The following is a 25971-nucleotide window of genomic DNA, read 5'->3' as shown; positions in this document are numbered from 1 at the left end:
AAAACTTCAACAATAGCCATAGAAGCAGCATATTATAAGTGCCAGCAATATCTAAGTGACTGAAACCCTAAATAGAGAATGTGTTTCTGCAGTTAAAAACATAGTTCCACAGAATAGCTTTTTTTAAAAAAAAAAAATTATATGTCTACTCAATGTGGGAGGTACAGTATTTACAGGAGAACACTACAGCTATGTCATTTCAGAATAGTGCATGTTTTAAATCATCTCTTAAGATACAGAGGTCATTTTTAGCATTGTATGAACTATGGCAGAGCAGATGGCAACAACTAAATTAAAGGACTATACCTAAAGTAAGCTATTATCTCCCATTCCTCATTGAGACAGTTTAGCTCCTCCTTTGCTTCAACACTGTCAGCACACCACTGCTTGTTTATTCTCTAACAGTTCCTAAACAATCTAGCATCCAGTTTCTCCAAATGCTTTTTGCAGTAAGTTCTCAAACTGTGCGTAAGTTTACTATAAATGCTCCTTTTTGCAATTAGTTTTATTTTAGCCAAGAAATTCCATGCTCCCATTTTCTTATATTTTGTTACTTGAATAACTTAAGTTGGTTGCATGCAAAAAGAATGTTTTAAGTTGTTGACTGGATAAAGTTAGAAATGGCAGCAGTTACATCTCATTGAAGATATTTCAGATGCTGAGCCACTCATTGTTTCTATAAAGATTCAGAGGTATGCTAACATAAATAGCTTTCCTTTCCTGGGGATAGGGAAGGAGGAACTCCCCTTCTGTTTACTGAGTTTATGAAACCTTGCCAGCAGCATTTAATTTGGGTCTTTATTAACCAGCACTGAAAGACCAAATTGACACAAGTACAGATGCTAAACTGTATATGGGTGTGCTTTGACCTGGAAACATAAAAACATGTGGTGGCAATGAATGAGCTAGGTGGAAGGTAAGATGACCTCTAAAGGTCCCTTGCAACCCAAACCATTGTATGATTCCAAGTTGCTGGAACTGGTTAAGAAATCCAGCTTTGGTTCTAGTCAGATATACAGTGTTAACTCTGAGCATATCCTAGCACTACAATGTTTGATCAACTTGTTTAGTATCTGAGCAAAAATTATTCCATTTCAGGCTACCAATATAAGAGACCATATTCTTGCATTCTGATATTCAATTAAGGCTTTGTTGTGTTGGGTGCCCCCCAAAAAACAGGCATCTTATTGTTTAAGAAAATTCAGTATTGGGGAAGAGCCAAATGATACTTTAAGTAGACTTTCATCTCCAATGTGAATGTACAGTTATGTCCAGATGAACAACTGAACCTCGCATGGAGAAAAATCTTTAAAGAATTAAAATAAACCATGTAATATTGGCTAGGTGATTTCTACAAGACTGCTTCCCTGCCACAGAAGTTTTTCTACAAATTCTCCTGTACTAGGCCAGCAATAAAGCCAGCAAGAGTAAATTAAATCCCATTCCTAGTTACAGCAATTTGCCAAGGGTATTTCAATGCTAAATTAAGGACAACCCAATACTGACTACAAGGACATTTCAAGGTCATTTTAGGACTACTCCAGCATTCTTGCATTAAGCAAATCTTTCAGGAGCATGCAAGGGTCTATGTCCAAGGCATTAAAGTGAATACAGGCTTAGTGACAACTTGAGAGTACACTGATAGCAATTTCAATGCGTAATAAAGTATTTAGTTTCCAGTATTAGTCAGTATGTGCTAAGCATTTTAAAAACACATCAGTACTTCTTTCTAACAATAGCTTACAACAACGTTCTGAGCAGGACAAGCCCATACAGGACTCCAGTTAGCCAAAAGAGCTTCAGTTTAAGTTGTCTGACCATTGTAGTCTGGGGGCAGAGGAGAAGAAATCAGAGCAACAAGTCCCCCTATTCCAGATCAGCTCTGGGAGAAAAGCATTTCACCCAGCTTCGACAGCACAGTACTCTTAGTAAGTCTGGAGATAATGGTCCAGCAACGTTAAATATTTATACAACTTCTGCTGATAAAGTTTCCAGGTGACAAAGATTGATACAAGAATAAGTAATGAGGACAGGTTACTGTTACAGAGCACTGGACGATTCAGCTAGGGGATAACATAAACCTACACTTGAATATGGTCAACTGAGAGTTCATTGACAATAATAGGTTTCAAGAGGCCTATGTAAGACATCAGTCAGCCCTCCCATTTTGTCTGCAGCCTAATGGAGGACACTCATCAGCAGCAGATTCAAGGGAGCTGTTCTCAGCAGAAGGTTAAAGATAAACAGCTGGAGAATACCTTTCTTCAGATATTAAAGGTAGAAAAATAAATGTCTGTTTACAGGACAGTTACATCATTAAATACCAGAATATCAACAACAAGGTGAACAGTTTGTGATATCATCTGAACAAGGCACAGAGGAAACAAAATGCCTCCACTGGCCTAAGCAGCTACTGAGTGCCTGGATAAGCATAATTGATTAATCAGCTGTACAGGACACATGGAAAGAAGACCAGATATCAGGCTTATTACCTGACAATCTTAATTTACTTGACAACAGCAAGCTGGCATCTGTTGAGTGTCACATGCTGGGGAAAGTTGCAACTCAGCTTTCACAAGCAGAGGAAGTGCCTGACAATAAGCACACATGCAAGGATATTCAGTTGCCATAACATACTAAATCTTCCAGAAAGTGTTTGACAAGGTCTTCCCTGTTCAAAGGCTTTTATACTAGACTCCCTAGAGACAGAAGGCCTTTGTGTACCTAAGTGTTTTGTTTAAAAAAATATAAAGAGGAAAAAAACAACCCACACCACAAGACACAAACACCTCATGCTAAAAACAATCACTGAACATTCTCCCACAGCAGGAGGCGGCCATTACTGGAGCTCAGCCATCGTTCGTCATGAACAGCCACATAGCACAGACAACCTGGATGAGAAGAGAAAGTGAGATGACAGTGTCTGAACCACTTCATAACATAAGATCTGAAAAAGGATGCAGAATAGTTCTGTAGAAGGAGCATAGACAAAAATATGAGGTGAAACTCAAAGATGAAGCGATATAATTGGAAAGAGGACACGCTCATAAGTTTCATGGAGAGATGGGTTCTGAACTATTACTCAGAAACAAGACCTAAGGATTACAAAAACTACGGAGCCAAGCACTTCCTAGAACTAGATCTGTCACATGCTCGTGCAGTGGTATACTAGCCCCGTCTTCTTTCCTCCCCTGTTGCTAGTATGCTACTTCCCTCTTGACTAATCTGTTTGTTTTCACCGGACCACAAACATCTGATCCATTTTAGCACTTAATCCATCCTGCTATCCTGGAACACACTTGAAACTTTACCTGTATTGATCATATTGCCAGGCACTACTTAAAAATGCAGGGTCTAAGCATTCACAAAAAGCACAGCACACAGTAAGTGAAGCAGAGTTTACGGCTAGCTTTCCTACCTGACAGTAAATAGATATCTAGAGCTCTACTGGCAGAACAATCTTTCTAAACAAAACTGGTATATATCAAAGTAAGTATTTATTATGGCTACAGGAATTCACAGTTGACTAAAGCTGAAAGAGCACTGACCTTATTTTACAGGAAAAAGTTCGTAGAATCAGAGACAGGCTTAGCATTAAATCACAATGCATTCTACACCTGCTTTCATTTTATAGCTATGTCTGACATTTAACTACAAATAAGTTTGTGTTCCTTTTACTTTCAAATAGTCATCTACCAAGGTAGTAATTGCTCTTCAGGTTTTCATATAGCATTGAGAATTCAAGCCTTATATTTTTGTGAAAGCTTCCATCATTAGTTTTTGCACTGTACCATAGAAGAACAAAGAACTGCCTGAAAGGTTTATTCAAAAAAGTGCACAAATTTTATGCATCTCACATGGAGACTCAGATAGAACTTCAAACACAAATTTCTACTCCAACATACACTGGGAAATACAGAGCATTTGCAACCTCAGATATAATATAATCACTCTGACAAGTTCACATAGTTGAGGAGTACTCCTCTGTGGCAAAGAACACTACATAATTCCATTTGAGCTACACATTGTTATTTGTAACATCACTGACTTGAAAACACAGAGCATTAGCAGTAACAGAAACAAAAAAGTGAAAAAACCAACCACATACCTGTATGAAGCTGAACTTTACCAATGACTCCCTCTACCAGGCCCAGACAAATGGGATTCCAAGCCAAAAGAAGATCAGTGGCTGCAAAAAAGAACAAAGCTCCTGTTTGTTTGTTTGTTTTTTTTAAAGTAAACTCAACAGGAAAATTAATCCAGTGATAGTCATTCTCTTCACTTTCCCCACCTTAGAGGGTAGAAAATACACCACAGTTCCTGCAGTAAGAGTAGGATACATATGCTGTTCAGTTTTTACTTGTTACCAGTAGCTATGACCAAATTACTAAGCTTCCAGTTCAAAGCCCTGCCCCAAATATTTCAGAAAAAACCCACATAATTGGTTTGGGCTACAGTGATTCAGTTTAATGGAGGCTTAATTCTTCTAATATCCATTAGAATTTGTAACTTAAGTGAAATTCTACAAAGCTATAGTGAAATTGAATGCAGGTCACTAGGTTAACACAGCTTCAAAAACCTAGCAGATGTTAACGTTCAGCCCCACCTCTCTCTCATACCTATCCAATTACTATTAGTTTCACATCCTCTTTCTATATACATGCACACACACTTCCTCTTTTATTAAAACACAACTACATGGAATACCAAAGTACACAGAGTTAAGCTTTAGGTTTCTAGTTCTCCCACTGTTAAGAAATTCCAGTGAACTACATAGGAAGCAGAAGAGGAAGCAGGAAGGCAGCACTATCAACTTCCTAATCTGTGAAGGGTACTCCTCTCAACCTGCATGCAAGCCATCACTTGATGCAAGTCAGTGAATCATATAAACATGAAGAGCATCCTGTGGTCACACACACGCATTGCTGATACTCACTAAGAGTTCCCAATAGTGGTGTAGTACCTGTTCAAGAGTTCAGGACTGTGGGAAAGAATAAGTTTCCTAGGTCAAATCTTTTAAGTGAAAACAAATCCTCAAAAGCAATTAACATCTGCGTAGTAGAGAACAAAATTGCAAAGACAAAAGGAGAAGAGAAGGTTTTTCTACACCAAGAAGGACAAGGAACTTATTATCTACCAAAAGTCACTTGTTCCAAGGTGGGAGAATTTCTCCAGTTTCAACATCTTGGCTCCCAGTGTAAGGAGATGAAGATTTGAAATAAAAAACTCACACAATATCTTAAGATACAGAAGGGTACAAATCCTTCACCTACACACTTGATTACAAGGCCTTAGTTTCTTCTTAGAAGTCTGAGATCTGCAGGTGACAACTTGATAGTCAGTTCAATACTTTTACATACTGATTTTCAAACACTGTATCCTCCCTGAAACATTTATAACCAAGACTTTGCTATTCCAAGAACACACATTTATTCATAGCTTTCAGCACAACATTTAATAGTAAACCAGACTCAGCTAATTTCATCATTAAATACAAGCATTTACACAAGATACAACAGAAGTAGTTTAAGTCAGGACAGATCTAAACTGAACTTATTTAAATGGGTTATATCATGTGTGCTTGTATGCAGACAGGCAAGAACGAAAAGCACATGGTAAGAGACTTTGAAGTTATATTTGCAGGATGCAGTACAGAGCTACAATTAAATGGTACAGCCTGGTTACACACATTATGGACCATATCTGCAGAGAAAATCCTGGTTCTTCCAGTGTCGTGGTTTAGCGGCAGCTCAGCCCCACACAGTCGCTCGCTCACTCCCAACCGGTAGATGGGGAGAGAATCAGGAGGGTAACACTCGTGGGTTGGGATAAGAACAGTTTAATAATTAAAATTAAAAGAAAACAACAACAGAAATGCAATGTAAAGGAGAACAACGAGAGGCGCAAAGCCCCGGGGGAGGGGGAAGGGAGGGGAGAGGGGGAACGAACCGCCGGAACAAACTGCCCGCGCCGCAGCCGCGCGCCACCCACCGACCCGATGCCGCGCCACCTCCGCGCTGGCGCTGCAGCTGCCCCCACCTCAATATATTGGTCATGGTGTCACATGGTATGGAATGAACCTGCCATTGGCCAGTCGGGGTCAGCCGTCCCCACCATGGCCCTGCCCCTCCCAGCCCCCCCGCCACGCGGCAGAGCGCAGGAAGCTGGAAAGGTAGCTGACCCCCACAGTGAGGAGAATTAACCCCTTCTCAGCCAAAACCAGCACATTCTCCACCCCTTATTCCATACCATTTACACCATGCCCAGGTCCCATATAATGCAATACAACCATACCAACCACCACCCCTCCCCTTCCCATCCTTTAACATAATACACAGACATCATTCCCTTAGTTCATGGACCTTCCCTGTACAATGTCCATTAAAAATGTCCATTGAGTTCACCCAGTCCATGACTCTGGGCTCCATCTGTTGTATCAGTCTTTCCGGGTGGGAGAGATGGTGTGTGGCGTTGGGTCGCTGCATACCGAGTCAGTCATCGTTCCATCACTGCTGCACGGCTTGTTTCATAGTTGATCTTCCATGGGTTGGGAGGCTCGTACTCTGATATCATTGGTACAACACAGAGGTGACACACAGTATTATATAGCAGTTCACATTGTGCCATTCAGTTCATTGACTGTTTTCACCCAAAATCAAATCCCCTTGAGGCACACATCGGATTTCTCCATCCTCCTGCATCACCCACCAAGTGCACCCAGGTCCTCGAGCAAAAGCAATCCCACAAATGGGTTTGCCTTTGCCGGAGGCAGGAAGAACCCAGACTGTTTTGCCCAGCATACTTTTTGTGTGCACTACAGGGACTCTATCCCCTTCCACAGTACGTAAGGATTCTGACTGGGCAGGGCCAGCTCGGCTGGCAGATCCCCTCGTGTTGACTAACCACGTGGCTCTTGCTAAATGTGTATCCCAGTGCTTGAATGTTCCACCCCCCATTGCTCTCAGTGTAGTTTTTAACAGTCCATTGTACCGTTCAATTTTCCCAGAGGCTGGTGCGTGATAGGGGATGTGATACACCCACTCAATGCCATGCTCTTTGGCCCAGGTGTCTATGAGGCCATTTTGGAAATGAGTCCCGTTGTCTGACTCAATTCTCTCTGGGGTGCCATGTCGCCACAGGACTTGTTTCTCAAGACCCAGGATAGTGTTCCGGGCAGTGGCGTGGGGGACAGGATATGTTTCCAGCCAGCCAGTCGTTGTTTCTACCATTGTAAGCACATGACGCTTGCCTTGGCGGGTCTGTGGGAGTGTGATATAATCAATTTGCCAGGCCTCCCCATATTTATATTCCAGCCATCGTCCCCCATACCACAGAGGCTTTACCCGCTTCGCTTGCTTGATTGCAGCGCATGTGTCACATTCGTGGATAACCTGTGCAATAATATCCATGGTCAAGTCCACCCCTCGATCACGAGCCCACCTGTATGTTGCATCTCTCCCTTGATGACCTGAGGTGTCATGGGCCCACCGAGCTAGAAATAGTTCACCCTTATGCTGCCAGTCCAGATCCACCTCAGCCACTTCAGTCTTGGCAGCCTCATCTACCTGTTGGTTGTTTCGATGTTCTTCAGTGGCCCGACTCTTGGGGACGTGAGCATCCACATGCTGTACCTTTACAACCAGTTTCTCTACCCGGGCAGCAATATCTTGCCACAGTGCGGCAGCCCAGATGGGTTTGCCTCTGCGCTGCCAGTTGCTTTGCTTCCATTGCTGCAGCCAGCCCCACAAGGCATTTGCCACCATCCAGGAGTCAGTATAGAGATAGAGCACTGGCCACTTTTCCCGTTCAGTGATGTCTAAGGCCAGCTGGATGGCCTTTACCTCTGCAAACTGGCTCGATTCACCTTCTCCTTCAGCAGTTTCTGCTACTTGTCGTGTAGGACTCCATACAGCAGCCTTCCATCTCCGGTGCTTTCCCACAAGGCGACAGGACCCATCAGTGAACAGGGCGTATTGCTTCTCATTTTCTGGCAGTTTGTTATACAGTGGGGCTTCTTCAGCACGTGTCACCTCCTCCTCTGGTGATAATCCAAAATCTTTGCCTTCTGGCCAGTCCATAATCACTTCCAAGATTCCTGGGCGACTGGGGTTTCCTACTCGAGCCTGCTGGGTGATCAGTGCAACCCATTTACTCCACGTAGCATCAGTTGCATGATGTGCAGAGGGGATGTTTCCTTTGAACATCCAGCCCAGCACTGGCAGTCGGGGTGCCAGGAGCAACTGTGCTTCAGTACCAACCACTTCTGAAGCAGCTCGAACCCCTTCATATGCTACCAATATCTCTTTTTCAGTTGGAGTATAGCGGGCTTCAGACCCTCTGTATCCCCGACTCCAAAACCCTAGGGGTCGACCCCGGGTCTCCCCTGGTGCTTTCTGCCAGAGGCTCCAGGTAGGGCCATTCTCCCCGGCTGCAGTGTAGAGCACATTTTTTACATCTTGTCCTGCCCGGACTGGCCCAAGAGCTACTGCATGGACTATTTCTCGTTTAATCTGTTCAAAGGCTTGTCGTTGCTCAGGGCCCCATTTGAAATCATTCTTCTTCCGGGTCACTTGATAGAGGGGGCTTACGATCAGACTGTAATTTAGAATATGCATTCTCCAAAAACCCACAACGCCCAAGAAAGCTTGTGTTTCCTTTTTGCTAGTTGGTGGAGACATGGCTGCTATTTTGTTGATCACATCCATTGGAATATGACGATGACCATCTTGCCATTTGATTCCTAAGAACTGGATTTCTCGTGCAGGTCCCTTCACCTTACTTTGTTTTATGGCAAAACCAGCTTTCAGAAGGATTTGGACTATTTTCTCTCCTTTCTCAAAAACTTCTTCCGCTGTGCTGCCCCACACAATGATGTCATCAATGTACTGAAGGTGTTCTGGAGCTTCTCCCTGTTCCAGTACAGTCTGAATCAGTCCATGGCAAATGGTAGGACTGTGTTTCCACCCCTGGGGCAGTCGATTCCAGGTGTACTGGACGCCCCTCCATGTGAAAGCAAACTGTGGCCTGCACTCTGCTGCCAGAGGGATTGAGAAGAATGCATTAGCGATATCAGTTGTGGCATACCACTTGGCCGCCTTTGACTCCAGTTCATATTGAAGTTCTAGCATGTCTGGCACAGCAGCACTCAACGGTGGAGTGACTTCATTCAGGCCACGATAGTCTACTGTTAGTCTCCACTCTCCCTTAGACTTCCGGACTGGCCATATGGGACTGTTAAAGGGTGAGTGGGTTTTACTGATGACTCCTTGGCTCCTCAGTTGGTGAATGAGTTTATGGATGGGGATCAGAGAGTCTCTGTTGGTGCGATATTGCCGCCGGTGCACTGTTGTGGTGGCGATTGGCACCTGTTGTTCTTTGACCTTCAGCAACCCCACCACAGAAGGGTCCTTTGAGAGACCGGGCAAGGTAGACAGCTGTTCAGTTTCCTCCGTCTCCAAGGCAGCTACACCAAAAGCCCACTTGTAACCTTTTGGGTCCTTGAAATACCCTCTCCTGAGGTAGTCTATGCCAAGGATGCACGGAGCCTCTGGGCCAGTCACAATGGGGTGCTTCTGCCACTCATTGCCAGTTAGGCTCACTTCAGCCTCCAATACAGTTAGCTCTTGGGATCCCCCTGTCACTCCAGCAATACTGATGGGTTCTGCCCCTATATAGTTTGATGGCATTAAGGTGCACTGTGCACCGGTGTCCACTAAAGCTTTATACTCCTGTGGGTCGGACGTGCCAGGCCATCGGATCCACACAGTCCAGTAAGCCCAGTTATCCCTTTCCTCCACCCGGCTGGAGGCAGGGCCCCTCTAGTCCTGATCATGGCAGTCACAACTCACTTCCTGCAAATGTGAATCAGGAGTCCTTCTATTACACTTAGAAAGAAAATCTGCGCTTCTACTCCTCTGTCTAGGCACTCGCTCACTGGAAATTGGAGCAGCAGCTTTCCTGGAAGAGCCCCCCTGAGTGACTGTTCTTCCTTGCAGTTCATGCACTCGTGCCTGTAGGGTCGAGGTAGGCTTGCCATCCCACCTCATCATGTCCTCTCCGTGGTCACGCAGGTAGAACCATAGGGTGGCCCGTGGTGTGTATCCCCTTCTTTGAGCCAAAGGACGCTTACTCCTAACAGCTGAGACACTGCTCTGTCGAGGTGGGGAGTAGGACAGATCTTCTTTGAGTTGCTGGACCTCTTGGGATAGTTTCTCCACAGCAGAGACGAGCGAGGAAGAGATATTTGTGTCGTAATCTCGGAGTCTATCTATCACCTCTGCCACCGTTGGTGTCTCCTCATCTTTCCAGGACATCACTGCCAATGAGTTTGCATGCGAAGACGGTGCGCTCCGTACAAACTTCCGCCACATGGGTCGTGTGCACTCTGCTTCATCTGGATCTTTGGATGACCGTTGATCGTCCAGGTCACCATAAATCACCTCAAACACCGCTAATTCCCTTAGATACTGGATGCCTTTCTCCAGAGTTGTCCACTTTCCTGGGCGATGTGTAACATCTTCTTTAAAGGGATACCTTTCCTTCACTCCAGACAGGAGTCACCTCCAGAGGCTGAGGGCTTGTGTTTTTTTTTCCAATTGCTTTGTCAACGCCCCCTTCCCCAGAAAGGGATCCCAATTGTTTGGCTTCTTTTCCCTCTAGTTCCAGGCTACTGGCCCCATTATCCCAGCGTCGGAGCAGCCAGGTGACAATGTGCTCACCTGAACGACGGCTATAATCTTTTCGCATATCTCACAACTCGCTTAAGGACAGGGATCGGGTGGTCTCTATTTCATTTATTACTTCTCCCTCCTCTCCCCGCGATGGCCCTGGTTCTTCATCATCCCGTTCTAAACGAGTTGATGTCCGCTTCCAATATTTTGTCTTGTGTATGGGGGCAACTGATACTGGTACGGGTTTATTTTCTGAGCTAGCTCCGGTACTTGTTGTGGGGGTTTGAGTGGCTGCAGTGCCTGTCGTCAGGGCTGGATTGTCTACAGCGCCAGTCACTTTGCATTTCAATCCAGAGACATTCTCTTCCCCCTGGGGGCACTGAATGCTGCTGAGCAGGGCTCGGTATGCATGGGCCAGACCCCAGCATGTTGCAGTTATCTGTGTCTCTCTGGAGTTCCCAGCGTAACAACATACTTTCTCCAAATATTCTACTAGTTTTTTAGGATTCTGCACTTGTTCGGGGGTGAAACTCCAAAACACTGGGGGTGCCCACTGCCCTAGGTATTTGCCCATGCTGTCCCACATGCCCTGCCACTCGTAACTATCAAGCCTCGGGGCAGATTTCTGGGTGATATTCTTAAGTTGCTTAGTCAAAACCAAAACAACCTGCCCAAAAACTAACAATAAGTGCACCTTAACCACCCAAGGATGTTCAAGATACAAAGACGTTGTTGTAACAAAGGCACAGACATCATAGAACAAAGTTGCAAAGGTATTATTCTGTATTTCCTCCATATAAAATCTCTCAGAGGAGGAGATATAATTGCTAATTGCCTCAACAAGGTGGTATCCGAAGTACAGTAACGGTTTCAGCAAAAACCCCAAATACCAGATAAAGCTGAAAACGAGTGTTTGTATAACAAATCTTGTAGGCAAAACGTTACTGATCACAGCAGAACACAGCAGACTCAACAAATCAACACCAATCTGTAACACCAACTGCAAAAAGGACAACATGGTGCTGTGACCAGCAGCTGTTGTTATCTCCAACCCTTGAGCCCCACGTTGGGCGCCAAAAAGACTGTCGTGGTTTAGCGGCAGCTCAGCCCCACACAGCCGCTCGCTCACTGCCCCACCGGTAGATGGGGGAGAGAATCAGGAGGGTAACGCTCGTGGGTTGGGATAAGAACAGTTTAATAATTAAAATTAAAAGAAACAACAACAGAAATGCAATGTAAAGGAGAACAACGAGAGGCGCAAAGCCCCGGGGGAGGGGGAAGGGAGGGGAGAGGGGGAAACGAACCGCCGGAACAAACTGCCCGCGCCGCAGCCGCCGCCGACCTGACGCCGCGCCGCCTCCGCGCTGGCGCTGCAGCTGCCCCCACCTCAATATATTGGTCGTGGTGTCACGTGGTATGGAATGAACCTGCCATTGGCCAGTCGGGGTCAGCCGCCCCCACCATGGCCCTGCCCCTCCCAGCCCCCCCCGCCACGCGGCAGAGCGCGGGAAGCTGGAAAGGCAGCCGCCCCCCACAGTGAGGAGAATTAACCCCTTCTCAGCCAAAACCAGCACATCCAGTTTCACTGTAAGGGTGCTGCAGACAGTTACTTGGTCTGTACAGAACCTAGTATGAATCATACCATAATTAAATCAAGTTCTTAAGGAGACTAAAACAGATAGCTGAGCACCAGGAAATAAGTTACATTGGCTATGACAGTGTGAACAATTTGATTTACCCTCAAACCTTGCTGAAGTACCTACACTCATCTTGTATCTGTATGCCAAAGACTTGTGCTCATACAAAGCAAATTCTAGGACAGCCTAAGCTCAGAGTTTCAGTTCAAATAGCATGCAAGAGCATCTGTATGCTGAGTGGAAACTCAGCACTATCAAACTTACAGGAAAGAAACACAAGCAGCTTTCCTCACAACCAAGTCTTCTACCTTCTTTCCCAGTTCACGCACAGAACCCCAGAGTCTTGTCTTCACCCCTGGAAATTTTCTAGAGCTTATTGTCTTAGACTTAATATACTTTTTGCTATCTTTGCAATTGACTTCTGCATTCATATTCCACTGTGAGAGCTAGAAACATCAAGCAGCCAAAAAAAAGCTAGGCTCAAGAAGAATTTAAAGAACCAAACCACTGAGAGTGTACTACAGTTAATACAAGCCTAGTAATCTGGAGTACCATCTAAGTCCTTTTACACCACTGATTTCCTGGTATGACAAGAGATATTAATAGGAAACCTCTGGATCACAAGTGATGTTTTCTTCTAGTAACTTACTAGAGATTAAGAAAGAGAAAGAAAGATTTTGTTTTAATTACAGATATAAGGAAACAATAATTTTGACTTCACAGCATGGCAGGGGTTGGAAGGCACCTCTGGAGATCATCTCATCCAACCCCCTCCTTGAGCCGGCACAGCCAGAGCAGGGGGCACAGGAACACATCCAGGCAGGTTTGAATGTCTCCAGGGAATGGACTCCACAGCCTCTCTGAGCAGCCTGTGCCGCTGCTCTGGCACCTGCACAAGGAAGGAATTTTTCTCATATTCAGATGGAACTGCCTGTGTTCCAACCTGTGCCCATTGCCCCTTGTCCCAGCATTGGGCACCAATGAAAAGAGCCTAGTCCCATCATCCTGACACCCACCCTTTAGATATTTATAGGCATTGATAAGGTCCTCCCTAAGTCTTCTCTTCTCCAGGCTGAACAAACCCAGGTCTCTCAGCCTTTCCTCATAAGGGAGATGCTCCAGACCCCTCATCATCTTCATAGCTCTTCGCTGGACTCTCTCCAGTAGTTCCCTTTCTTGAACTGGGAGGCCCAGAACTGGACACAGCACTCCAGATGTGGCCTCACTAGGGCAGAGTAGAGGGGGAGGATAACCTCCCTCAGCCTGCTGGCCACACTCCTTTTAATGCACCCCAGGACACTGTTGGCCTTCTTGGCCACAAGGGCCCGGTGCTGGCTCAGGGTCACCTTGCTGCCTACCAGCACTTCCAGGTCCTTCTCAGCAGAGCTGTTTTTCAGCAGTTCAGCTCCCAGCCTGTACTGGTGCATGGGATTGTTCCTCCCCAGGGGCAGGACCTTGCACTTGCTTTTGTTGAATTTCATGAGGTTCCCCTCAGCCCAGCTCTCCAGCCTGTCCAGGTCTCGCTGGATGGCAGCACAGCCTTCTGGTGTATTAGCCACTCCTCCCAGCTTGGCGTCATCAGCACTTGCTGAGGGCTACTCTGTCCCTTTGCCCAGGTCATTCATCAATGAACTCTATTGAACAGGGCTGGACCCAGCACAGACCCCTGGAGAGCACCACTGGTTACAAGCCTCCAACCAGATTCTGCCCCACTGATCACAACCCTCTGAGCTCTGCTGTTCAGCCACTTCTCACTGCTCACTCATCTAAACCACAGTTCCTAAGCTTACCTATGAGGATGTTATGGGAGACAGTGTCAAAAGCCTTGCTGAAGTCAAGATAGACAACACCCCACTGCTCTCCCTTCATCAACCCAGCCAGTTGCGCCACCATAGAAGGCTATCAGGTTGGTCAAGCATGACCTCCTCTTGGCAAATCCATGTTGACTACTTCTGATAACCTTTTCCTCTACATGCCTGGAGATGACCTCCAGGATGAACTGCTCCATCACCTTTCCGGGGACAGAGGTGAGGCTGACTGGCCTATAGTTTCCCAGGTCCTCCTCTTGCCCTTTGTGAAGACTGGAGTGACATTTTCTTTCCACCAGCCCTCGGGCACCTCTCCTGTCCTCCATGACCTTTCAAAGGTGGAAAGTGGCTTAGCAACAGCATCCACCAGCTCCCTCAGCACTCGTGGGTGCATCACATCAGGGCCCATGGATCTGTGAGGATCCAGTTTGCTTAAATGTTCTCTAACCCAATCCTCCTCAACCAAGGGCAAATCTTCCTTTCTCCAGACTCCCCCTCACCTCTGGGGGCTGGGATGCCTGAGGACCAGCCTTAGCAGTAAAGACTGAAGCAAAGGCGGGATTCGGTAACTCTGCCTTGCCTGCAAAAGGATATAAGGAAACAGGTATCAGGGACTGTAGGACAAGTAGGTCTTATGTAGTTGTTCTATTACTTTTGTGAGTTACTCTGTCATATGTAGCCCTAGACATAATCATACACAATGTCCAAGACCTCTACAGGAATACTTCTCCCAAGTGGTACAGAGGCACAGTGAGAACTGGATCTAAACTGACTCCTATGTTCACTTAAAGTATAGAGCAGCTTGGGGAGAAAAAGATAATGCATTTGGAATTAAGTGCATTACACTTTAAGACTTTAAAGACAGCAAATATGGATCCACCAGCTGAGCAGTACTGGCTTTTGAGATAGTGTGGTTATCAAGCTACTAACAGTGAAGACTGACTGTTTCAAGAAGATTTTCCACGGAGAAGGCATAGAAAAAAAAAATCAATGCATATTTAGCAACATTTGAGGAGATTAACTTTTTTTTCAGTGTCTGAGAAAAACTACATGCAAAGAAGTCTTACAAGAGAAATGCCTGTAGGCTATGAAAAAAAATACCAATTGTGGAGTCACACTAACTTCCTTTGGTGACAGTATCACAAGACTTTCTTACACTATTTCTAGAGAACTTTCTATAGGAATAGGTGTGACAGCAGAGAAGCGACCAAGCTGTTTTAACCAAATAAAACACATCTGGTTGTGGCCTTCTGTTTTCAACTTTGTTACAGATTATAGCTCAGTTTCCCACGACAGCTGTACCTCAACTCAGAGCCAACACCCAATCATGCTGAATAAATATCACTGCAGTAAATAACCATATGAACCTCTTGCTTTTGAGGAGTACACCCTGGAAATGTAACATGGATGAACCAAATTAAAAGGTTCATCATGCCCCCCACCGACCCCCAAAGAATATGGGCTTTCATGTTGAGTGTAGTCCTATTTAATCCATTTTGGAAGAAGGTGTCTCCAAGTTTTGTCTAATACTCTAAGATTTTTCAAGACTGTTTCCTTGCGGACATTTTGTCTGTCTGACAATTCTGGCAGCCGCAATCTTCAGCCACCATCTTGTATCTTTGAAAATTCTAACCTTTTAATCTTTGCTTATGTAACAGTTTTAAATACACAAAGATCCAAGAAAGTTAACTGCAAGCCTGTAGGAGATCAGTCTTTAACTGTAAAATATAGCAGAATTTAAGAGGCAGCATAAGTTTGTACAGTAATACAAGTTACAGAATGTATTTACATCTTTAAAGCCAAGCAGGAAAGTAACCACACAAAACAAAACTGAAAATCCTCAGCTAAAAGTTTTCGGATAGCATACACATGGCAAGTTTGAATTTTATTTGTCTTTATGTTAAAGAAATGCCTTATCAACAGGAATTAGTTACCACAAGGCTCTATCAAAGGAAACACTAGACTTTCTTCTACACACAAAACAGACTGAATGCTTTGAGATATCATGTGAAATACAATTTCTCGATACAGTTACTTTTTCCCCACACTAACTTATCATCCTATCGATGTCATACTAGTCACCTAGTGATCTCTGCAAACTCAGACAACCAAGAATAAAGACTTATCAATCTGAAACTGCAACATAATGTTGTTGAAACAGACTTCCTACAGTATTGTGCTGGTGATAATGAGCACTGTCAAAACAGTCATTGTCCTTCAAAGCAGAAAGCAGGAAGCTGTGTACAGAGTCACTATGAGCAGCGAGCCAAGCCCCATGGAAGATCTTCCCTGACTCAGGGAGTTCTCTGGTGTCCTCAGTATGTTTAATTTGAAAGAATTGCCAGAGTTTGATAGGCCTTAACACACACCCTTAATACTCTGAGGTATGTACTTGCTTACCATGTCTCCATTCCGAAGTACAAAATTGCTTCATTCTTCCCCTTATCCCGCTAACTAAATTCAAGCTATTGAAATAAGTGCTGCCTCTTTTTGCCAATCCCTCCCACACACACACCCCGTCAGAGATTAACGATCACCAAGTTATATTTACCGTTCACAGTGAATGTATCAGCATTGTAGCCACAGCACAATAGAAATTAAATCACCGATCTGGAACAAAACCAGCTTTGATGTGATTATTTCCACCAACACCCCTCAAAATTTACCAGCAGTGAGGCAGGGCTACGCAATGCCAGACAAGGTTTCTTTAATTCTTTGTGTTTACACAAATGTAATACTGAAAGAGGCAAGACAAAAGTAACTTGGAAGAGCATCAAGAGCCAAAACTAAGTTCTGGCTTTCTCCAGTCTACCACCAGCAAAGTTGATCCGAGGTCAGGCACAAATTCTAATAAGAAAACAAACCGCTGCTTTGAGATAAGCCACTTGCTCAACACTGAATGACTCCAGGCAAGTCTAAAGAGTTTAAGGAGGCAGGCTATCAGCCTCCTTTGGGAGGAAAGGTAGGAAGGAAAAAAAACCCAAAGATTTCATTTGTAATTACTTGAATCCAGCCCTTAGTACTGAGCCGCTGTCTGGTTCAATCCAAATAACTAACTATCTTCCAATCTTGCTGTAGTTCAGGGCATATACCCACCTTCCTCAAACCTTGCCAGCTCTCAGGAATGGACCTCAGCTAGAAAGTCACTGTACTCAGTATAAAAAACCATAAAAAACATCACTGAGCTTCAAGCTCAGTTTATATGTAAGTGTATAAACACAGACAAATGCATGTTATTTTTTCAAAAATTCTTTCCATAGCCTGAGAAACAAGCAATTCTCGCAATCTCTCACCATTCGACACAAGCAATAGACATTTTTATATAAAAATTAAAAGCTGAGTAACCACTCTAAGTAGCCAAAGTAAATCTTTCAGCTCTGCAAATGTAACATTTGACATGTGAAATGTTAACTTTTTTTTTCCTAAAAGCTTCAATACTAGTTTTAAATAGGCCTGAGAATTTTTCTTTAAATTGTGTCTGCTTCAGATCAAAGACAGCTATAAGACTTTATTATTAGCACTATTTGACCTTTATGACCTCTTTCAAAAGAAAGTCTGTTTCCAGGTTTTGGTTCATCTTTGAATAGTGTTCTGAAATATTAGCCAAGATTAAGAGATTACAAATTAACTGGGAAGATATAACTTGAACTTCTTTCTCTTGCAGGAAGTTACTACTTAAGCAAACAAAGAGGCTAATTAAGTTTTCCTTTCAGCACAGATTTGTAGTTTTATTTTTAAGCTACTATAATTGCAGAAACATGGAGGAGTATTAAGAGCTTGTATGTGTAATACTAAATGCCTTAATTGCCATGAAGTGTTAACTTTATTGCATATTCTCCAACCTTTAAACAAGTTATTCCTTCGGCTAATCACCTGTTTTAATTGTCTTTGTCATTTATTCAGCTTGTGCTGTCTGTAAGTGTTATTGAGAGCCCTCAATCACTTAGAAATTAAATGCTTTGCTTCATAAGAGAGAAATTAAGTCACCACCACTACCCAGTCTGCGTGCCCCCCCCCCCCCCCCCCCCCCCCTTCAGAAGCCTACAGCTAGGCTGCACTAGGAGGATTTTGGAAGAATCCCAGTTAGTCTTCTCATTGCTACTACACCTTACAGCCTTGCTAGAAATTCTGGAGACTGGAGGATAAGCAATGGTGAGAACCATGTTTTCCAAACAGTAATTCATTGCAAGTTTCTTACAGAGGGCCCATCTCAACTGCAGCAGCGCATCACATATGAAGTACACATCCCCCTGCCTGTGCCTAGGAAAATGAAACAGTGACTCAGTTGCTTTGGACACTTCCACTCAGTATCTCAAAGTTAGACTAAATGAACAGCAACAGTTCAAGCACAATTCAAGTTGTATAGCAAGAGATTTAAAGCGAGGGATATCAGAGTATACAATACAAGTTTGTATTATTGCTGCAAAAGCAGGATGCAAGTCCCAGAGAAAGTACTAAACAAAAATGAATCCTTGCTACTCATTTTGATGAAGAACACTTCTTTGTATTGTGTTGCAGTTATAAAATCCCCTGACCCACCAGACACTGCTCAGGAAGCTTAAAAACATACAGAAAACATTCAGTTGTCTGGAGAGTATCCAGTATTACAAGTAATTGCACAAGGAACTCCTGTTCCAGTTGTTGTTACCAAGTAAAACTTTTTCCCCTCAGAGTTTAACCCGGTAGATCAGTGCTCTTCAAACATTTTTCAATCACACAACACATCAGTAAGAAGTGTTCTGGCATGCACCCCAAATATATAATTTATAAATATACATATCTGTTCTGCTGTACTAACATTACAGATTTATAAAATATATACAAAAATATAACTTAATGGATGAAATAAAGATAAATAAAATTTTTAAATAGTGTTTACTAATAGTACAAAATATTTTCTTCCCACAACCCAGTAGATTGTCTTGTGCTTTCCACTTTAGAGACCACTGCTATAGGGGACTAAATGTGTACAACAAGATGTTAGATGTGTTTCAACAGCTTGAAATTAGAATTGCCCCCTCACCCCTTCCACAAACCTGTAAATACCATTCCGATAAATGACCAGCAGTGACTCTTAAAATGCAAACAGGCACTAAGTCACTGAAGCTCAGCGGGTTTGGTTTGGTTTTTTTCTTACTTTCGAATGCCCTTTATTCTTCTACACTGCTGAACCCTGCTGGCAAACACATTTTCTCAGAAGTGATACAGGTAAGGAAATAGTATCTTTACTCCTTCCAAAAGTAACAACACTGCACTAATTAATATTATTACAAACCAATACACATCCATTTTCAGATGGTATTTCAAAGCTCAAGTTGTTTGTGGGTATCCTTAAAGCTAGGAAAGCAGTAGCTTGTCTGCAATTTTTTTTAATCCTATTTACTTTGTAAAAGGGAAATTATCAGAAAGGCAGGAGAAAGGTTTTATTCAAACCTACTTACAGAACTGACAGTTTAAACACTATGTTCACTTGCTCTGAAGATAATGCTGTTTTAAAAAGTGTGCTCAACAGTTAAAGCTGTAGCCAAGAGAATGCAAGAAAGCTATCCCATCCTCAAGAGATTTAAATATAAACATTATTTTTCACAATTGTGAAATCCTTCTGCTCGAGTAGTTTTATTTATCACTGAACTGACGTGTGTTAATGCTTCTTTAAGAGCCATGAGAGAAATCCTGGTATAGCTGCGGTGAGCCAAGTCTAAGCAAGGTAAGGTTTTCCCTCACTGTCACCTTTTCTTCTCACTCCATAATTAACTTTCCTCTCAGATTGCCCAGCTAATCCAACTCAAAGCAGAAAAATAATTATGGATTAGGAACAGCCATTTCAAACAGTAAATAAGGGAGTTATACTCAAAAACTTGGCATGTGTTTCAGGAACAGAAAGTAGATTTCATGCCACACACACCACATAAAAAAGAAAAGGTGGGGGGATTAACTGTTGGGGACAAATTGATGATTTAATCAAATTACAACAAGCAATATATCACTGAAACACTACTGGAAGACATTTCAGTACAGGGAAAAACCCAAGCATCAGCTATATGTGGGAAAGTTGCTCTTTTCCCTACACTGAGAAACAGACACAGAGAAAACAAACTGAAAGTTAACAATTAATGACAGACCAGCACATTTGCCATATACATTTTGCCTCTTGGGCAAGGTCATATTCTTCTACATTTGGCTCAGAATTCTGTTTTGTGATTTACTTCAGCATCTCAGTACGATCTTGCCTACTGTCCCCTATCATGTTAGAGATAAAGACTTACTACATTACTCAAATTAGAGCACAGGTTTTCCAGCTCAAACTATGTTCAAGTGGCCTGTTTGCAGTTTTTCAAAGACACAATGAACACTGTTTCAGGGCTTCTATTCAACTAAGTTTTCTTCCTTAAAAGGAAGAACTTAAGTGTTCAAGTAGAATGAATTCCATTCATTTCAGTTCAGCTTTTCAGGAAAAAATCCTCTCCCAGTTTTTATTGGGGGAGGAATAAGAGGTGTTTGGACCGAGAATATACAACTGATCATTAAGAATTAATATGCCTGTTTAGTACAGCAGAGATTTCATAAAAGATGTTTTTGTACTATTCCCAAGTTTCTCCTCTAGAAATCTGCCCAACAATCTCCTTTTCTTGATATTTGTTCTTATTACTTTGTTTCCTATGAAGACATGTGAAATGCAACAATTTTAACAAATAAGGATATTGATAGAACATGATCAGCTGATAGAACTAATGATCATCAGCTGGAAGCGTTAACTCCTCAGACAGGAATTAGAGCACTTCACTTAAGGTTTAAATGGATAGAGGGAGAAGAAAACCTGTACGTACCCACAGGCACACCCCTCCGCAGCAGACTCTGCTTGCATATTCTCTCTTACAACAAGTGTTATTTCCTGCTTAAGATTTTTGCAAATTATACTTGCAAGGGTAAATGATATGGCTAAATCACAACTGAAATCAACCTGGTTGGTTTTTGTTGTTGTTCTTCACTTAAAGAAGAGTTAAGTCATCCTAGATTAAGTTAGATTACCACAGCAGGATAGTGGGTTTTTAAGAAATACAGATTTAGTTGCACTGCCAATTTCTCAATTAGAATAGCCATATGCATTTCCGTAACAAATCCAGAACATTCAGTAAACAGAACTACTTTAAAATCACAAGTTTATAAGCAAGTTTAACACTTAATGAGAAGCAAATTTTGAGATACCGGATTTGTATCTTATTCTCTAAAGACCTCCCTGCATATTAAGAATTCAGATTCAGACAGGAAGGTTTTTTTCCTCCACAAAGCAAGCAACTTCCAGATCAGGAAAAAAAAAAAGCAACAGCAACTCAAGCTTAAGAGCTTTTTCTTGTGTTTATTTAAAGCCTAAAGTAATTTCCGTGTGGACAGGAATTCCAAGATACCTATGCATCTTTGCTGGGTCAAGGTTGGTATTTCTAGACCCCTTCATATAATGGGAAGAGACAGGACACTTGTTACATTCAGCTTGTTGTCTGCTACTAAGACTCAACAGAAGACTAAACAAGAAACATCTCACCTCAAGATTTATTTAGTTTTCACAAGGTTAGGATGTAGCATACTATCAACTCATTTAAGCCTCAGTTTTACATTTACTATGCCCTGTAAAAAGAATCATGGATGGAATTACAGAGTAAATCTTACTTAATGGAAGTAGAAAATAATTTATCTCTCGTAAATACATTTTAAGATCTTGCCTGACAGTCAGAAGCTACAAAATTGACTGATGTGTGTAATATTCAATCATATGAAGGATATACAGCAGCCTACCCTTCTCCCCTAGTTCTCTCTTCTCTTTTGCAAGGAGAAGCAAGCAGCAACAGGGAACTAACTGCTCAAGATTTTTTTTAAGCATACATTCTTGCTGGGTTGCAGCTAATACAGATCAGTTCTGACATCTGGTTTGTCACATACACAAGTATGTTGTGCTGACAACTAAGAAAGGGTACAGAGAAAGAAGAAACAGAAGAAGCAGGCAAGGGTGAGAAACAGTTCAGTAACCATTGCAGCTAAAAAAGTGTCAAAAAATAGCTTGAGGTCCCTTATGAAGTAACTTGAGCTATGGAGAGAGTTCTTCTAAAGCTACAGCCACCTCCTCTGGAATTCTTTTTCCAGAATAGATAGGCAGTTTCCACACATACAACTGAAATCCAGGGAGTCAGTTTTTTATGAAATACTTGATTCAGTAGCATGAGGTAACACTCAGGCCATCATCCCTCAGAGCCATGCCTAGGACTATTCCGCAGCCTTAAACCTACGGATACATCTACTGGTATCTGCAGTATTGCTCCTTCCACCGTTCATTAAATGAAGGCCTTCACTTGAGCATTTACAGGCACCAGACTTGCAACAAAGGAGCTACTCTTCTCCTCCAGTCTACAGTCATGAAGAACAGCTCAGGAATCCTGGCAAGTAATTACTGCTGATTCCTGTAATGTCCTTGAGGAGTAAGGCAAGCACACATAGCTTGAATATTAGATGGCATTATGATCTGTGATTCAGAGATTCCACGCTACAGACTAAGACACCTAACCTGACATCTCTCCCCTGATACGCTGAAAATACTGTTTGGTAACATGACTGTCATTAAAAGAAAAATATTTAAGAGGCATTGCTTCAGTCACTGATTCACAACCATTTTCAACAGATGAAAATCAGTACTGTAACACTAATTTCCTAAAGTGTTTAAAATAAACAAATGCTCATTTGCCTCTGGTTATAGCTCCAGAGGTAAGACACATCTTACCACCACCTTACTCCTACAAGCAGAGGTGATCGAGTCTTTGACCATGAAGTCCCCAAAAGTTGCATTAGAATTCCAATCTGTGTATCAGTCAATATCTCAGTTTGGTTTGTTGTTTTTTTTTTTCCTCTGAGGTGGTAGAAACAAGCCCAACTACTACTAATAGTTTTAGTAGCAATCTTATTTAGTCTGGCATTACTGCCTGGAATATTATCAAGGGCAACACAATAATAATAGAAGTTTTTATCCCATAAACTAGTCTCATTCCTTTTTCTGCTGATAAGAAAATTCAGTGTCTTCAATACTTTTGCTCTTCTCTATATGTATTTATATATGCATGTGTATACACAAAATTTATACCAACAACATCAACAAAACAATGTTTGTAATCTGTGTAGATCTACCAGTCAGGAGCAGCCAAGCAGAGCATAAACAGAGTCAACCAAGAGAGAAATCCCAATCAAGACATGGTATAACGTATTCAGAGCATGGCTGAACAACAGATATTTTTTCACTACACTGAAAAATTACACTGTAGACACCTAAATTCCTAACGAAATCTATGGTGCCAGAGTGATTCATGTATTTCCTGCAGGTGACTCACTAGTGCTTTCACTTCAGAAAAAGAAAAAGCCACCAGAAATATTTTGTAAACACAGACATCCTTCGAACTAGGGCCAACCTCAGACTTTGCTTATAGCAAATATTTACCAAGGTTTTTTGCCTTTTTTTTAATTCAAACTGTTTTCTCCATGATTCAAAGAGGTCAGAAATACAGCTTTCAAGATTAGCAAATCTCTGAACATGCCATTATAGTTGAGGGAGGAGAGTATTATAAAGCTTAGCATCAGCTCTTTAGATTCAGACCTTTCACATACTGGCAAGCCTTGCATAGTATTGCTTTATTATCTATTTCAATCCACAAACATATAAAGATTAAATCAGAGCAGCCTCTGTGGGACAGAATAAAACCAAGGTCCCCAAAAACAAGTGAAGACACATAATTAGATTATAGCCTTTCGACAGACTATTAAACATGTCAATGAACACAAGTTATGACTTTGGGCTTTTTTTAATATGGCAGTGACTCATCACACAGTAATACATTTACTCACTTCCAGTCAGTGGCCTTGATTATAAATCGTCAAACATAATAAAATTGTAAGCTTGAGGATATCCAGCTTCATCTGAATACAAACAAGAGCTGTTGATCCAAGAAATACTTCTTGTGCAGCAACTGTTTTTTTCTTGGGCTTAGTTTTACCATACTAAGGTATTTCATTTCACAGCCCTAGAGCCCGCTTTCCAGTAAGAGGGTAGACAGACACGGTTGGAAAAACAAAACTACAAACACACTGAAACGGGAAAGCATGACTAACAGTCAACAGTTTCAAGCAGACTAAGAGACTTCAACAAATATCATATTACATTTCATTAATCTGCAGGTGACACACAACAGGGATCACATGTATACTGGCTGAAAATTTAGAGGTAGGCTAAGGACAAAATGCTGCTGAACAGTGTGCAGATAAACAGCTGGGCACTGGCAAAGTCTCCATGAAGTTAAGAGACTTCAAGAGAAAAAGAATCACAGAAGTGGCTGCATTAAAACAAGCTATGGGTGTTCAAAAGCTTTAGTTTTTAGAAGCATCAGTCTCCACAACCACAGTTCACTAGTTTGTTCTTTTACTACCCTGGGTCAAATAAAAGCTTTTATGCCTATGCAGATGACTATAACTATCGTAAACCTAAAACTGAGGTGTTTCCCTCCACGCACACCACCCCGCCCAGAAACATGCATTTCACTGACTACCAGTATTGTTTGCTAGCTTAACATCAAATATTTTGTGAGGTGATTTATAAATCAAAGCATTACTGGACATTAAACCTTAAGTGAAGCTGCTATAAGTCAGTTTAACTTGAGACAGACTGTAATTTTATCTAAGTGATGCCAACAAATTGCACTGACAAAACATAACACAAGAAACACCAGTATGAAAAACAGTTCTTTGGATAAACACAGATAACAATGGTATTTGATGTTTAAGTATAAAGTTATTCCAGCCTTTTTATTTAAAAAAAAAAAAGGGCTCATGAAGCATACTGTCCCCGGATAGCCAACCCGGTCATATGTGTGCTTAACTGGCTGTTTCAGCACAACATGGATCCCGATTTTAGAAAGCTGTATGCAACATCTGCGCAACCTGCCACCTCTTTGGTGAGACATCCAGCTACTTAGAGTATTTTTAACTTATAAGCAGGTACACTATAGTCCTTTATGTCTAAGCTATGTATATTACTCAAAGGAAGCTAATCTCTACGGACAGAATTTCATTTTATGGACACCTTTACTGACTAACCTCCCCGATGACACATTATAATTACCATTGTTTCGAAATATCTGTTAACACAACTCACTCCATCTACAATTTTTGTTCCCACTACCTTCTGTGCAGCCTGATATTAATACACGGAGCCCCCTGTGTAATTGTCACTTACACTGCCTATAGTCACTAAACAAAAATTTGGGAGCGATTTGCAAGCTCAGACACCTGTTCAATTTCCCCCAAAAAAGCAGACCGCAGAACACAGGCGTTCAAAGACACAATCACCGTTTATCAGAAACGCTGGCAAGCATCACTTACATAAGGCTGACACCAACACAAGATGGCCCTTTCTTACTTGGTGATGCTCCCGCTAAGGGTGACCAGATGCATTTCAACGCTACAAACTATTCAGGTTAAGCTCGGGGCGTTGGCAGGGGCAGCCCGGCTGGGTTTGGCAGAGAAACAAAACACGTTGTGCAAGAAAAAAAAGAAAACAATTCCTGAGCCGGCAGAAGATAACGTTTGCCGCCGGGCCACCAGTGCCCGGACACGCGTGACCTCCGGCACCGCGGGGACCGGGGCGAAGGAGGCGCCGAGCCCCGCAGCACCGAGCCGCCGCCTCCAGGGCGACCCGCGGCGACCAAGCCCAGCCGCCCCCCGCCCTCAGCCGAGGCTCGGCACCGCCACGGGGCGCCCCAGGGCTAGTCCCTCCACCGCCGCCCTTTCCCTCGCCGACCCTCCCTCCCGTCCCGGCCGCCCGCAGCC

General features: G+C 42.8%; 1 protein-coding gene across 4 annotated transcripts in view; it reads right to left on the bottom strand.

The window, feature by feature from the left end:
* INPP5F (inositol polyphosphate-5-phosphatase F) overlaps positions 1-25971 on the bottom strand; it is a 52416-nt gene that overhangs the window by 25572 nt on the left and 873 nt on the right. For all 4 annotated transcript variants that reach the window (XR_010375009.1, XM_064464264.1, XM_064464262.1 and 1 more), the window contains exon 2: positions 4109-4189. Coding sequence is in view for 3 of the 4 variants with exons in the window: in XM_064464264.1 (XP_064320334.1) it covers positions 4109-4189 (81 nt within the window). In the remaining variant the exon portion in view is untranslated. The remainder of the gene's footprint in view (positions 1-4108; positions 4190-25971) is intronic.

This window comes from Phalacrocorax carbo, chromosome 12 (assembly GCF_963921805.1).
Source record: "Phalacrocorax carbo chromosome 12, bPhaCar2.1, whole genome shotgun sequence".
NCBI lineage: Eukaryota > Metazoa > Chordata > Aves > Suliformes > Phalacrocoracidae > Phalacrocorax > Phalacrocorax carbo.
This window is presented reverse-complemented; position numbering and strand designations above follow the sequence as displayed.